We start from the raw sequence: 14,955 nt of genomic DNA, 5'->3' as shown, positions 1-14,955 counted from the left end.
CACTTTTTAACGAAGGTTGCAAACCTTTGGTAAACATATTCCTCTTTTGTAGGTACTCTGGAACCATCTTATTTTCTTTGTTCCTAATTAATGTGACAAAGAGCTAGACCAAATGCAATTAGATTCAATTGAATGCTCCTTAATATGAGGCTAAAATTACAGTGTCAATTCAAAAGCTGCTCTTTCAGAGCCCAGGAGAGGGTCAGGACTGGCACAGGCATCAGTTGTGGGATCAAGGAGTACCAGGATCAGTTTACAGAATCCACAGCCCTTTCACCCAATATGTCCCAAAGTCCCCTGTTGGAGACAACTAGAAGGAAAAAAAAAAAAAAAAAGCTAAACAAACAGCATGCTCAAAGCCATAAATGGGGCAAATCATCTCCATTGGGTTCAAGGTTGAAATGCTGAGAACTGACCCCGTTTCCCAAGTAGGGTTCAAGGCTGCTCTGCAGGCTAGAGAATGTAAGCCCATGGTCCATAGCTCATGCCTCTCTCACCCACATGGATGGGAGAATCTCCAGGGCGCTGCCATCTCTGGTTCGCCTAAATCACAGGACCTTGTACAGAACCTGGAAAGCAGGGGCCCAAGAAGAAATGACCAGAAGTCAATCTGTCACCAGGTAAATGGCAGAAGCCCTGAGCCACAAGTCTGTTTACTGAAGAACCTGGAGGAGCCACACAATTCATTTTTGTTTGCTTTTTATATCTACTTCCCATGCCAGGGAGTATAACCTGTGTGTGCACAGAGCCAAATACACACCCACACACCCTCATAGAAAGCACGTGCTGCTGAGCAAACAGGCAGTGTGACATTCCAACACTTACGACCTACTACCAAAGAGCTATTTTTAAAACGTTTTTTCCTTACTCCAAATCTCACTCACCAACTGTGTGATCCCGGTTATGTCTCTTAACCTCTTTGGGCCTCAGTTTCCTCATTTACATAAAGGAGATAATAGCACTTCCTTACAGGGCTATTTTAAGAATTACAGCTTATATGTGTAAAGCACCTAGTCTCAGGGGTATTACAAAGATTAAATAACATCAAGCATGGAAAAGGGTTACAATAGTATTGGACAAAGTAAATACTCATAAGGTAGCATTACTATTATTATTTATTGTTATTTCCTTTCAAGCTCATGCTCACACATTACACAGCTCCTCTTCTGGAAGAATCCTTCAAGGCCCTTTGGATGTTAACTCCAGCTCAATTGCTGCCTAGTTGTGCGGGTTTGGACAAGTCACTTAAGCTCTCTGAGCCTGATCTCCAGGTTGAGGATTGGGAGCGTCCTCCAACTAAAGAAATTAAATGCAAAGAACAATTCCTCTGGAGTCACCATCCTCACTATGCATTGGGATTTAATTATGCATCATGCTCTTTCCCTGCTTTGATGCTACGTCAATGCCTGGCTTTGCCCTCCACATATCCTCAGTATTCACCTACAGTCACATTACATCCCCCTTAGTAAAGGGGAAATGGATATTTCACAGGGAACCATCTTTTGTGGGCACCTCCTACTAGTAGCACTGTAATGAGCAATTCACTGCCAATTTGGCAAAACAGTATTTATATATTTAAATTTGAGTTCATACTGTATTCCATAAATATATACAATTATCATGGGTCAATTAAGAAAAATAAATTAAAAAGAGAGAACAGAAAGAAAGAAATAGTAGAATATTGCTTACCAGAGGCAGGGAAAAGGAGGAAGGAGAACCGGGGAAAGGTCGGTAGACTAGCACAAAGTTATAAAGCCACAGCTAGGAAGAATAAGTTCTAGTGCCCTTGGGTGACAATAGCTAATAATATTGTATTGCATACTTCAAGATAGCCAGAAAAGACGATCTTGAATGTTATAACCACAAACAAATGATAAATGTTTAGGTGATAGATATGCTAACTATTCTAATTAGATCATCATACAATATATGCATGTATTGAAACAACAAACTATATCCCATAAACATGTACAATGAAAAAATAAATATTTTTTAAAAGTAAATAAAAATTAAAATAAGAAGAAATAGAATTCAAACCACATTTGTTAAAAAAAATTGTTTTTGAGTTCAGAGGCTGCAAACTGCCTGTCCAAAGGTCAACTATAAGTTCTGTTTAGCCTGCCTACATAATGCTTTAAAAGTTTTTAAGTTAGATTCCAGCTTTAAAAAATTGGAAATTATTTCTGGTAATGGATATGCCCCCAGTATGAATCTGGCCCTCATATCATGGGCACGAGGGGTGACAATTAGCTTTGTATCTCACAAATATTCTTAAAAAAAAAAAGAGAGAAACAAGATCCCATTTCACAATGAAAAAAATAAAAATAAAAAAATAAAAAATTGGAAATTTGGCATAAAAAAATCTAGACCTTGGTTTCTATTTAACAACTGGAATATCTGGCAAAAATCTGGGTTTAAATAATCAGCATCAGCAGCAGAATAGCTGCCTTCTTTACTACTCCCCAGCTCACTACAGTCTCTATCACTCTCTCAGGGCTTTCCAGAACCATTCCTGAATCTAGAAGTCAATCATTAACCTTCACAGTTTAGGAGTTAACTCTTGGTTTGTCGGCACCTATTTTTGAGCATTACATTTCAAGTAGTGTGTTTTGCATGAAGCACTCCAGAAATGTTCCACAAATGTGAAAAGGAGGGACAAACTTGACCAAAGTTCCCAAACATATACTAGATGGTTCTGAGGAGATCTCTGTAATGCATACTTCCAAAGAAGATACGTGTTTTTTACAGAAGGGCAAGTTATCTATTCCTTCATGGGAGTCAGAGGAGAGAGATAATTCTCATGTCACTTATCAAAACAAACTGAAGCAGAAGAAGTAAACAGTGGCCTGAAATGCAAAAAAGCAATTTTAAAAAATTAATAAATGATGAGACTATTAACAGCACATGAAAAGGGTTTGCTTTTTTCTTCTCTTTAATATGATTTTTACCTTAAACACTGTGTCCCTTTAGGAAAAGGAAGAAACGTTAATAAAGGAACCTATCACTCAAACTTAATTTTCAGTATGGCAAATAAACTGCTTTAATGAAAGGGCTGAAATCCCCAGGTTTGCACATTAAATTTTCATTCGTAGTAGAGAATGGAAATTATTGATTCAGCCGTGGCACCATGCATTTTGAATCCTATAGTGCCTCAGAAGCCCAGGTTACTGCTGGGTGCAAATGTGTTGGCAGTGTTTTGATTCAGGGTGAGCACAGGGTGGGAGAGGGGGTAGATAAAGGGATATGGATAAGGGAAGGAGGCAGACAGGCTCTTCACAGATAGAAAATAATCAATGTGCTTGTCTCTTAAGACCCACTCAGATAAAACATCTGATGACATGATTGGGCAGGGGGTGCATTCTGAGACCTGAAAATCTGGGCTCACCCAGTCTTTGGGGAAGCCCTGATTCCCTTATGGAATACTTAAAAAAAAAAAAAAAAAAAAAAAAAAAAGCAGAATCGATGACTGATGATTTGATCCTAAGCCCCTAGAGAAGAGTTTGAGTTTCAAGAAAACTGTAAAGAAAAGTACCTTCTCAGTTCAAGGTCAGGGTGTCCATCAAGGGAAGAGCAAATGTCTGACATTATAATGCTGGACTGGATAGCACAGAAAATCAATCAAACCTACAAATACAGCTCTCAACCTGGTGTGGCCTCATCAAAGAATCAGGTGACATGAACATCCCTTCTTTACTTAAAGCATGAAAATAGGTATGTTTTTCCTCTGAAAGAAATTAATCCTCCTGCCTCTCAGAGGACTACCCTATAATTAAACAACTCTTGATTATTTCCCCCTTAGAGAACTCATAGGAATTGATTCTAAGCCTAGACTGAGGCAGCCTGAATCAGGCCCATTTTGGGGGGTTTTGTGTACCACAGACTGTATGAAATCAGCGAAAGCAATCATCTTTAGAAATAAGCTAACCTCAATTGCAAAAGTAAGCTGCTTAGAAAAGAAAGATAATCACATAATATATTCCAAAAAAGAGAAAGGTTTTGCTTTGTTTTTGTTTTTATTACCTCTCAGCTAAGATTATCTGATACCAGCAGTCTTCTCTGTCAGTTTAGATGTTGGAAAAGTAGCTTTATTGGACTAAAAAGTTCTGGTTTTGTGTTTTCAGACACTGAGAGCTGGTGCCATCTATAGATTTCCATTCTGGGAGGTTTCTCTTTTGTCCTACTTTGCGTCAGACCTGCTGTCGTGAGGATAAGAGCGCCCAGGAGACACTTCCCTGCGGTTTAATAGGCTATGAAGGATGGGTCTCATTAATCGGCTGGCAGCTGCCCCTAAACAGGACGCTGCCTGGAGGTGGTGGAAGAAGGGTAAGGGAGGCTTAAGAGGGGGCAGGTTCCATCCAGATCACCACTTGCTGCCCAAGGAGGGTCCCAAAGCAAACAGCACCACCTCCTGAAGGATCCCACAAGTGAAGTCTGAACGGAGAGCACAACAATCCAGCCACAGAAACCTAAACCTCCTGGAGGAGCGAGCTCCGGGTTATAGTTTTTCTTTTCTGACTTAAAATAACCCCTCCTGAGATATTATCTACCTGTCTGATTATTTCAGATTGCTGGAGTGTTACTTTTCCTGTCATTTCTTTACCATGTTCTCATTGATTTTATAGTATCTGTCCCTATTACACTAGTGTGTTTATTTATAACTGATTTTTCCTTTTTGAGCCTCGGTTAGGCAGGTCCTATCCACCCTTACATAAAGACATGCTGCCCAGCCTAGCACACAAGGTCTCCTGACTTGGCCCTGTCCTCCTCCCATCCTCACATTTTCACCTCCCTGTCCAAAGTTAGGCCACGCTATTCATATGCTGTTCCCTACTCACAATGTTTTCCTAACGTTTTCACAGATTTCTAAGTGCTGTTTCCTCTGCCTGGAACAGCTTTTCTGCCTCAACTCTTCCCTTGGCTCAGCCCTGCAGACTCAGGCTCACACACAGGCCCTTTTGGTGGAGTCTTGAATTCCAAACACCCCATCTGCCCTCTGGATCAGAGGTCCCACAGCTCATGGTCCCTTCCCTCTACTCAGCCCTCACCTCACTAATCTATAATGGCCTGTGTCCCCCAGTAGAGTGACAGTAAATGTTCTTTGAATAAATAAAGGAACACTACTTTCAGCTCACCCATAGCCTGGATTTATTAGATCAACAGAATGAAATTTAACCAGTGCCTCCTGAATCAGGAGTTGGCACATCACCTCTTACCTTTATGGTTTTGGTCTGGAGTCTGAGTCCATTTAAAGTGTTGATGGCTTTCTCTGCATCCTTTGGATCAATATAGTTAACAAATCCATACCCTAAACTCTGTCCTGTGAAAACATTTAAAAAGAGAGAGAGAGAGAGAGAAAGAGAGAGAGTGCTCAGTATCTTTATAGAGGCAACACTTCCCATTGCAATGAGTCAAAACCCTCCTCTGGTCTATGGCTCCTCTTATACCAGGGTTTACCCCCAGACTGGGAGGTTTCCAATTCCTCCTTCTCTCACTCTCATCGGCCTTTAAACTCACAGGAGCTGCCCAACCTAAAAACAGGTAAGTGTCCCTGCACCTCCACACCAGATATACAAATGTGTTATGATCAGGAAGAGGAAGGACAGGGTAGCGGAAAGAATGCAGTTATGGTTTGTTAGAAGAGACTTGAACTGGTGTCCTGGGGCTTTCCCTACCAGCTATGTGACTTTGTAGAGAAGTCATGTAATCTCCCATTTTACCCTTGAATCTCTACTCTGGAGATAACAGCACTTACCTCAGACAGGTTTGAGAGAGTTAGTGAGACATTGTATATAAAATGCCTATCAAGTACATTGCCTAGAACATAGTAGGTGCTCAACAAAAGATGGCTATGTTCTGCTTAGTCCTGTAAAATTGGGGCAAGTGCTGGATGCAGTAGCTGTGTCTATTGCCTTGGTCATGCTAGCCACACCCACACTCAGAGGGGTGTAGCAGGATCTGAGCAGCAAAGACTAGAGACTTTTATAGTGAAGGATGCAAGCATGGACAGAATTTAAAGCAGTTGCTACAAATCATTCTTTGCCTTCATCATCCCTTGAGCCAAAGAACAATTTTTAAAAGGAGGGGGGTGGTTTTATTGGAAAGAATTTGAAGGTCTAACACAAAGAAGAGAATGCAAACACATTCTGCAAAGAACATTTAGCTATGTTAGGTGGAGATGGCATCAACTTGTCTGCAAAGAGAGGTAACAAGTGACAGGGCTCCCCGCTAAGTGAAATAAAAATAATGTGCTTGCGATCGTGCCACTGATTATAAATAGTCCATCAGCTCTGCCATGTGTCATCAGCCAGAAATACCATTAGGAAACTTTACATTTTCTGACATACCCTTTAAGAAACACAGAGCTTGGGGTGGCTGCAAAACCAGCTTGAACTTCCCCGGCAATGTTATTGATTTGTGGGCAGCAGCAGAGTGAAGGGGAGGAAAATGACAGGACGTCACATGTCAGGAAAGACTGATTACATAAAGCTCTCTTTGGACTACGGGGGCCAGGGCTGGGAGACAATACAGCAAAAAGCCTGCCATGTCCTGGTGGCAGGAGCCCATTTCAGCAGCCAAAAAAATCTTTTCAACAGCTTCTGTTTTGCTGGTAAATGTCTGTGTTTGTGTTGGTTGTAGGAGGGAACCTGGGAAAACAAGTTAGGTTCTGGATCAGAAAGTGGGTGACTTTGTTATCCTTTATAGGTTGGAAGCAAAGAGAATCATGAGTAAATTCAACGGCATTTGTCCCCCAAATGAAAGCCCAAAATGACAATATGTTTCAGCAGGATATTTCTTTGTGTTTTGGAAGAACAGGATTAGAATAGGAAAGACAGGGGCAAACTTTGCCAAATATGTCCTTCACAAGCCGGAATTAATAACTGAAGAGGGAGGAGAAAATGTTGGGCACACTCCAGCTGCTGGGACCCTTCTCTCTTTCCATATCACTGTGTGTGTACGTGTGTGTGTGTGTGTGTGTGTGTGTGTGAGAGAGAGAGAGAGAGAGAGAGAAAGGTGTGTGAATTATAAGATCCTGCCACATGTTCCAAGAAACTTCATTTTGCAAATATAAAAATACTAGACTAATTTCATTGGTTTAAAAATATCACTTATCCTAAATTTGGCTCCACCTCATCAAGCCTAACAAAATTCACCTAATTAAATCCATTTTCATTATGCAAATTTTTCAGTCATATTTACCTTGCATATATGAGAAGCCTTAAAAATTGCTGTAATAAAATATTCTTAAAATCGCTTTTTTCTTTAAACACAGTCATGCACCAAGGTAAGCTGCTTTGAAAGGGCATTTTTTAAAACAATTATCTCAGTGATAAACCTTATGCATGAGTTTTAGGAAACTGGTCAGATGCTCAGTCTATCTAGCCCAAATTAATTTGTGTAAAGTTAAAACGAAATATGAAAAAATATAAACAAAACACTCACCACTGAACTGTAAGCATTAGGCCTAACGCACACTGAAATAGTTCTTCATTCATCACACTGATGGAATATGTGGAAGAATTTATCATGCTTACCAGTGGTGCATGTTCCTGATACAGTACCCTTCTTTCTACAATTATTCATATATTGACAGAAATCTAAAATAAATACAGTGAGCATAATTTTTACATATTTTTTCTTTGTTTTAGACCTCTGCTTCTGGAGGAAGGAAAATATACTCTGTTTCAGGTCCTAGGAAGGCTTGAAGGTCAAGTGAAGAAAAGGACTCCTGCCTGGCAAGATGTGCCTATCAGCCTACCTGCCTGTATCAGTCCCAAATCTACCATCACCTTAGTTCCTGACTGCAATTAGTACTACCGTGTTATCATTATTTGCTCTAGGTTTAGAAAGAGACTGAATTTAACGTCAAGAATGAGGGTGCTTTGGGGAAAACTATAAACCATCATTTCAGAAAGGAAGGGGGGGAAAAGACGAAGGTTCTCTTTGATATAAAATAATGAACTGCAAACTCTAAAACAGAACACTGCATCGAACCAGAGGAGGACAGAGGTGGAAAAACTTGCCTGTGAATTGAAAGATGTGAGATAAACTGGCAGCACAATGAAACTACCTGTGGTTAGCCTAGTTCACGACCAGGCTTTCTTCACATGCTTCTCCCCATCATAGGAGGAGTCCAGCTAAGGCTAATAAAAATACTCTATGGATCTAAGCGTTCTCTTTTAAAATGCCCTAGAGAGGACTAAATCCCTAGGTAGAAAATATAAAAACTCAAGCCACATTTCTTTTAGAAGCTGTTTTAGTAGTGGGGGAGAATAAAATGAGGAAGAGTTTTATGTTTTAATTTTGGTGGCCGTATATTGGTGATGGGTTTTGTATTTTCAGTTCTACATTTAAGTGAACATGAAAAATACAGATGAAACACATTCAAAAAGAATACCAACACTTTTTCCATTAGGACCAAGAGAGTGTCCATGCTGGGAGGGCCTGGGGGACCCAGTCTGGAGCTTAGAGCTAAGTGAGTATGTATCTGCATTCCAGAAATAGAAAATATCATTTTATTCTTTTTTTTTTAAAAAAATCAAATAGCTACATCTTCTTCCTTTATCAGCAGTAGCAAGATTAGAGCATATAGGTATGGAAATAGTATTTTCAGATTAGAAAATTAAAACAAACATTTTTTTATGAGTTTGTTTTGATGGCAAGCTGAACAAATAAAAAATTAAATCATTGAAGTTATGTTTATTGAATCATCTTTATTGAAAAAATAAGATTATAAAATGAAGACCATCTCCAAAATTTAGAAACTATAGTGAGCATTTGGCTCCTTGATACCCAGGTAACCTACAAGCCCTACATTTCACCAGTCCCAGTCCCTAATAGTCCTGTCCAGCAGGCATAGGTGAGGGGGCCCCAGTTACCACACATGGGCAGGAAAGGCATTCTTGGCAGTTTGGGATGGAAACTTATAATTCAGAATGTAGTTTCCAAGAGAAAACTGCTATGCATAATGGCTACATTTTAAAGCACTGCAGTGTATTTTGGATTAAACAGGTTCATGTTTTTAACAAGCTATTCTTAAATCTCAACCTGAATATTTTTGTTTTTATAAAGCATAAGCATGTGCACACACATACAAACACACGTGTCCTCCTATTATGACATGACAACATCTCTATTCTGTTGTAATAATTTGTATATCTAACTTCTCTTCTTGGAATCCAAACAGTTCATTCCACAAGAACTAGTGGGTTTGCATCCTTGCACATAGTAGGTACTCAACAAATGCTTGATAAGTGAAAGAATGAATGTATGCATTTGTACCAATCCTCCATTTCTGGAAGCAATGACCAGAATGTTTTGTATGTTTGCGGGAAGAAGGAGAAAAGGGGGAACTGGGGAATTCATTTGGCATTTGTGAGAGAGAATATGACAACACATTGACACCAGGGACTGGAAAACAAAACACAAAGAATGTACTGGGTGGGTTCTCCTCCAGCACAGGCCAAGTGAATAACGAAATTCACCCTGGCCTACCTTTCTACAGAGATTCTGAGTTTACAAAGTGCTTTCTCATCCATTCTGTTGCATACAACAACCCCATGTGAGAGATAATCATCATTTTACAAATGTGGAAACTGAAACTCAGAGAAAATGGTGATCTGCCGAAGATCACAGAGCTGGATCTTAGCCTAGATAAGGGGTTGGCAAACTTCTTAATGGATAGAACAGGATAGTAAACAGTTTAGGTTTGGTGGGTCCTACGGTTCCTGTTAGGACAACTCTACCATTGCATAGCAGCCATACACAATGTGCAAGCAAATGAGAGTGGCTGTTTTCCGATAAAACTCTACCCGTAAAAACAGGCAGCAGGCCCAATTTGGCCCTTGGGCTGTAGTTTGTTAACCTCCCTGGTCTAGATCCTTTGACTCCAAATCCTGTACCCTTTGCCATAACCACAGTTATCCCATCTGAACTAAAATGTTATTAACAACTATGGTGAGGCCGTGAAATACCTCAGAGGCTTTCTAAAATCACTGAAGAAAAGTAAATTATCTTCAGTAGTTTGTGTTAAGCATTCTTATTGTATTCAAACTCTAGAAAGTGTAGAGATCATAGCTAATTATAACTCCTTGTTTTCCCAGCCATTCTGGATAGAAGTAGTTTTTCCTTGCCTTTAGGGTACTGGGGATTATTCTGATCCTGACATCCTCATGGCTGATCGCAGCAGCAAAGAAGCTGGTCAGAAGGAACCTCAGGGGCCGAGCCCGTGGTGCACTCGGGAGAGTGCGGTGCTGGGAGTGCCGCGACGCTCCCGCCGCGGGTTCGGATCCTATATGGGAATGGCCGGTGCACTCACTGGCTGAGTGCCGGTCACGAAAAAGACAAAAAAAAAAAAAAAAAAAAAAAAAGAAGGAACCTCAGCATTTTTGTGCTGCCAACCTGCACGCCTTGCTCTTGCTCTCTTTAAGAACCATCATTCTCCAGAAACCAAACAGTTACTTCCCTCATCTGCAAAGTCCCCTGGGGGCAGCCAGATGGGTAGCTGCTGTTGATGAAAACTTCTGAGTTGAGTAAGGAATTTTTGTGGATGTTAGAACCCCTAGCTCAGGCTGAAATCCTCTCCTTGAAGCATATGATAAAATCCCCAGTCACCTCAAGATCAGATGCATGGTGATCACCCACACACTGGGCTAACTGCAGCCAACTCCAAATCCCAGGACTCCCTCCCTGCCAGTTCCGAGATGCCGTTCCCTGCTTTTTACTGCCTTGAATCTACTTGAACACATCCAAGAGGGGGGTCAGATAGATCTGTGGTTGTTAAAACATACATAAATATGTGTGTGGCTCAAAACCAAACTTGCTGTATAACCTTGGTTAAGTCATTTAAGCTTCATCAGCCTGTTCCCTTATCTGGAAAAATAGAGATAAGCCCTTAATCCTCACAATCAAAGGATCACTATGAGGATTACATCAACATGGGGACTGACCACAATTACAATCTGTTCTGTGCCTACTTTGTGCCAGGCACTGTGCTAAGTGGCTTACTAATATTACCTTATTTAATCCTGTGTGAAATGGGTATCATCACTGTTCTTGGTTAGAGAATACTCGTAGTAGTCAGACCCACTGTGCAGATAAGGAAAGTGGGGCTTAAGAAATGTTAACAGTCTGCCCAAAGATCCCATAAGACACACCTGAAAGACATGTGAACGATTTGTCTGAAGGAAAAAAGACTCCAAAGAGCCTCTTCTAATATTTGAATGGCTGTCATGGGAAGGCAGAGGTAGACTTGCTATATGGGGCCCAAAGGAGAAAATGAGGATAAGACAGTAGAAGAAAGTTAGGGAACAGATTTTTGCCTTGACAAAAGGAAGAACTTTCTAGTACTGATTTCATAAAGGGGTGGGCTGCCTTGCGAGGCAGTAAGGGCCTCATGACGGGAAGTATGCAAACAGAAGCCGGACCTACTACCCTTTGTCAGGAGATACTGCTGTGGTAAGCAAGACTGACCCACAAGATCCCTTCTAATGCTAAGATTTGAAGGTTCTCAGTTATATTTATTTTAGACCCAATGCTCACAGCTGGTTTCAGTTTATACTGATTTCTAACTGAGGAAACAAAAATAATTGGGAATATTTATTGAGTACCTACTATGGGCCAAGCACTTTATTTACCTCATTACTTAAACCTTTGTAACTCTCTGAAGCAGGCATTTCTATCCCTGTTTTACAGAAGGGGAAACTAAGGGCCAGAGAGAGAGAATTAACTTACTAAAGGTCACTTGGCTAAACAATACTTGTAGTAGGCAGGGCTATCTGACTCTAGAGCTAGTGCACTTTCTATACTGAATCTTTCTTCTTTTTAATTTACTTTTTATTTTTCATCATACATGTTTATGGGGTACAGTTTGTTGTTTCAATACATGCACATTGTGAATATGCATACATGCATACTGTGAATAGTTAGCATATCTACCACCTAAACATTGAACATTTCTTTGTGGTTCTGCACTGAATCTTGAATATGTGTTTATTTGTATGTTAAACACCTGTCCTGACGTAGCACAGAATGCCTGAGATTTTGAGAGAGCCTGTGTTTTCTAGATCTATCTCCAAGTCCTCGTTCTTTCCACTTAATTCCAATATGTATCTCAAAATATCCCATTCCCATCTCCCAATTTGGTTGTGTCTGTCAAACTGGATGTGGTGCCTCACAGAATTACAGTCTTGGAAGGACCTCAGTATCAATCGTCTTCAAAGCCCTTCTACAGAAATGCAAACTGAGGACCAAGGAAAAAGCAAGGAGTTCGTGGTTTAGTAGGAAACTCAGACCCATGAATTAACAATGATAGAAGGGTATGGTTAAGTGTTATGATAGTGAGAAAGAGAGAGGGCTCATTGGAGGATGTGATACCTGAGCTGAGACTAATTTGAAAAGATTGATAGGAGATAGGCAACAGGCAGACAAAAGCAATAGGCAGAGAGGGACATTCCAGAAGGAGGGGACAGCATGAGTAAGTACTTGATACTTGAGAAGAGAGGACTGCCACTAAGTTTACAGCCATCACCTCCACAAGGCCACTAGTTGTTGACATCAGCCTGTATTGTTAATACCATTTCTAAGTTGAATCTATCTTCAGATGCATATATGAGATCTCTCTATACTTCTAGCAGAGATTCAGGAATCATTTAGGCATCTGCAATTTTGAGTGTGTCTGCTCCCTGCCAACAACATTATTAGAAAAACAGACTCCAGCCTTCCTTATTCTGAATTTCTAAAATATTTTAAATTGTCTTGAACCAGTCTTTGGTTATATCCAGAGGCTACATTCTGGCTTCCCAAGTAGATGTCATTTCTACTCATGTGGCATCAAGATGGCAACAAGCAAAGTGCTCCACCCACAGCAGGCATTCAGTGTAAGTTTGTTGAACTGAATGTATTTCTCAATGGACCCTAAATTGCTTAAAGGCAGGAATGTGAGCCTTATTAATCTTGGTATGACCAATGTTTGGCACAGAGTAGACTTTCAATAAATATATGTTGAATGGGTGAATGAATGAATGAATTCAATAAGTAGTAACAGAAATAGTTACAGAAATAGTAACAGAAATAGTTACCATTTTTGACTGCCAGTCACTGTACTAAGCGCTTTATTTCTATCATCTCTTCTGTTCCCTAAAACAATCCTACAAGGTAGGCATTATCATTGCCATTTATAATCAAGGAGACTGATGCTTGGAGGCTCCAGATCCCAAGATGTGAATCCATCCGGTTTCAAAGCCCACACATGCTTTTAATAGTGTTTCCTGATCTCAGAGAAAATATGAACCAAACTGTTCACGTAGTCGTAAAACGATGCCTCCGCACATGGAAATTCACAGAGTATATAGATTTGTTTCCAGAAATCCCCGAAGTAGAAAGGACCAGTTATAAGGCTATATTATTGGACAAGAATAGCAAGCCAACCAATTCTCAAAGGAGTTTTTGTTTGTTTGTTTGTTTGTTTTAACCACTTTTGGTTTGTCCTATAAAATAAGTTGCTCCAAATGACAGGTCTTCAAATATATATTTCAATAATAAAAGTCAGTAAATGAAAAACGGAACTAATCTGAAACCTATTTTTCTTTGGCTTGTTCAGGAAATAAAGGAAATTCATAAGAGAAAAAGCTAGTATCACATACTTAGTTAAAAAAAAAAAAAAAAAAACTTAAAGGAAAAAATATTCTAGGTAATGTGCCGAAAACAATAGCAGCCTCAGTGACAAGTATCTCACCTTCAGTATTTATCACACGAAAAGAAGGAGTGTTCAGACTGATGACCCTGGGGCAATGAAAGATTCTTAATCGAAGCAACATTAAATTAAATTATGTTCAGAATATTCTTACAAGACGGAAAAGAATAGTTACACATTTACAAATATTTTTAACGAGGGTTCAAACAAAAAAAAGGAGGATTCTGGAAAACTCCCAGCTGGCCAGAAAAATGAACCAGAATTCTTAATTCTTGGTTGGCTTACTCTCACATAAAACAAAGGTCTGGATGTCAGATAGACAAGACTTTCCACCCAGAGTGGATGCAAACTAACAGGTGATTCCAGAAGTGCAGCTGATGTTAAAGAAGAGGGTTGAGAAACAAAGGAAGATGAGGTAGAAAAAAATTATCAGGTTAATACTAATTACATACACTGTAATTAGCCTTTGGGCAAAATGAGACTTTCTGTGGGTAAAATGTCTGCAGGTGAAAGGAACTGCTGCTGTATTTAACACTAAGACAATGGCTTCCAAAACTCCCACCAGACACCATTCTTACAAAGGGCATGCACCGTCTTCTAATATCATGTTGGGATTTAGATTAAATGAGATAAGTTATGTGAGAGGGCTTGGCACAAAGTAATGCTTCATAAATATTAACAGAATATAAATATGTTAAAACTGTCTTTATTCAAAGTAAAAGAAAATTCATGGCTCTTGCTGAAGGAGACGAGATAATAACTTGTCTATGCAGGGATAAGTCAGGATGTCAAATGTTAGCTGGAAAAGGACTTATTTTGAAAACCCCTGTCACTGTGTCCTTTCTGAAATAATGGCTTGGGGTTCTCTGGCCTTGGACCTACCACTAAAAGCTGTCTGAAATGCAGCGTCAAACACCTCTGTCCCTATCATCAAGGAATTCAATGATAGTAAAGTACCAGACAGGAAGCTCACCACCACAGTCTGACAGCTTAGTTAGAATCCAACAAATTTTTAAAAAGAAAGAAATTCCCCGCATCTATGAAAAAGAAAAGAAGCAAGAAACAAAGTTATGTTTTTTTCTCTTTTTTAACCATTTATCTTGAAAGCAGGAAATAAGGCAAAACAAAGAAATAAAAACCCAAGAACAAAAGAACAACGCATAGAAATAGGACCGTAGGGTAGGAATTGAGGAAGAAAGCCATTTTCATTGGTTTTTTAAAGAGCTAGGGGATTCTCAGGGAATGGCTACATCAAGCAAGTATGA

The 14,955-nt window shown here is 39.8% G+C and overlaps 1 protein-coding gene across 5 annotated transcripts in view; it reads right to left on the bottom strand.

Annotated features, from left to right (window-relative positions):
- ELAVL4 (ELAV like RNA binding protein 4) overlaps positions 1–14,955 on the bottom strand; it is an 83,908-nt gene that overhangs the window by 17,686 nt on the left and 51,267 nt on the right. For all 5 annotated transcript variants that reach the window (XM_063104068.1, XM_063104072.1, XM_063104073.1 and 2 more), the window contains one exon: positions 5,214–5,317. In XM_063104068.1, the coding sequence (XP_062960138.1) occupies positions 5,214–5,317 (104 nt within the window). The remainder of the gene's footprint in view (positions 1–5,213; positions 5,318–14,955) is intronic.

This window comes from Cynocephalus volans, chromosome 8 (genome assembly GCF_027409185.1).
Source record: "Cynocephalus volans isolate mCynVol1 chromosome 8, mCynVol1.pri, whole genome shotgun sequence".
In the NCBI taxonomy this organism is placed as follows: Eukaryota; Metazoa; Chordata; class Mammalia; order Dermoptera; family Cynocephalidae; genus Cynocephalus; species Cynocephalus volans.
Note: the sequence above shows the minus strand (reverse complement) of the source record. Positions and strands in the feature narration are given on the sequence as shown.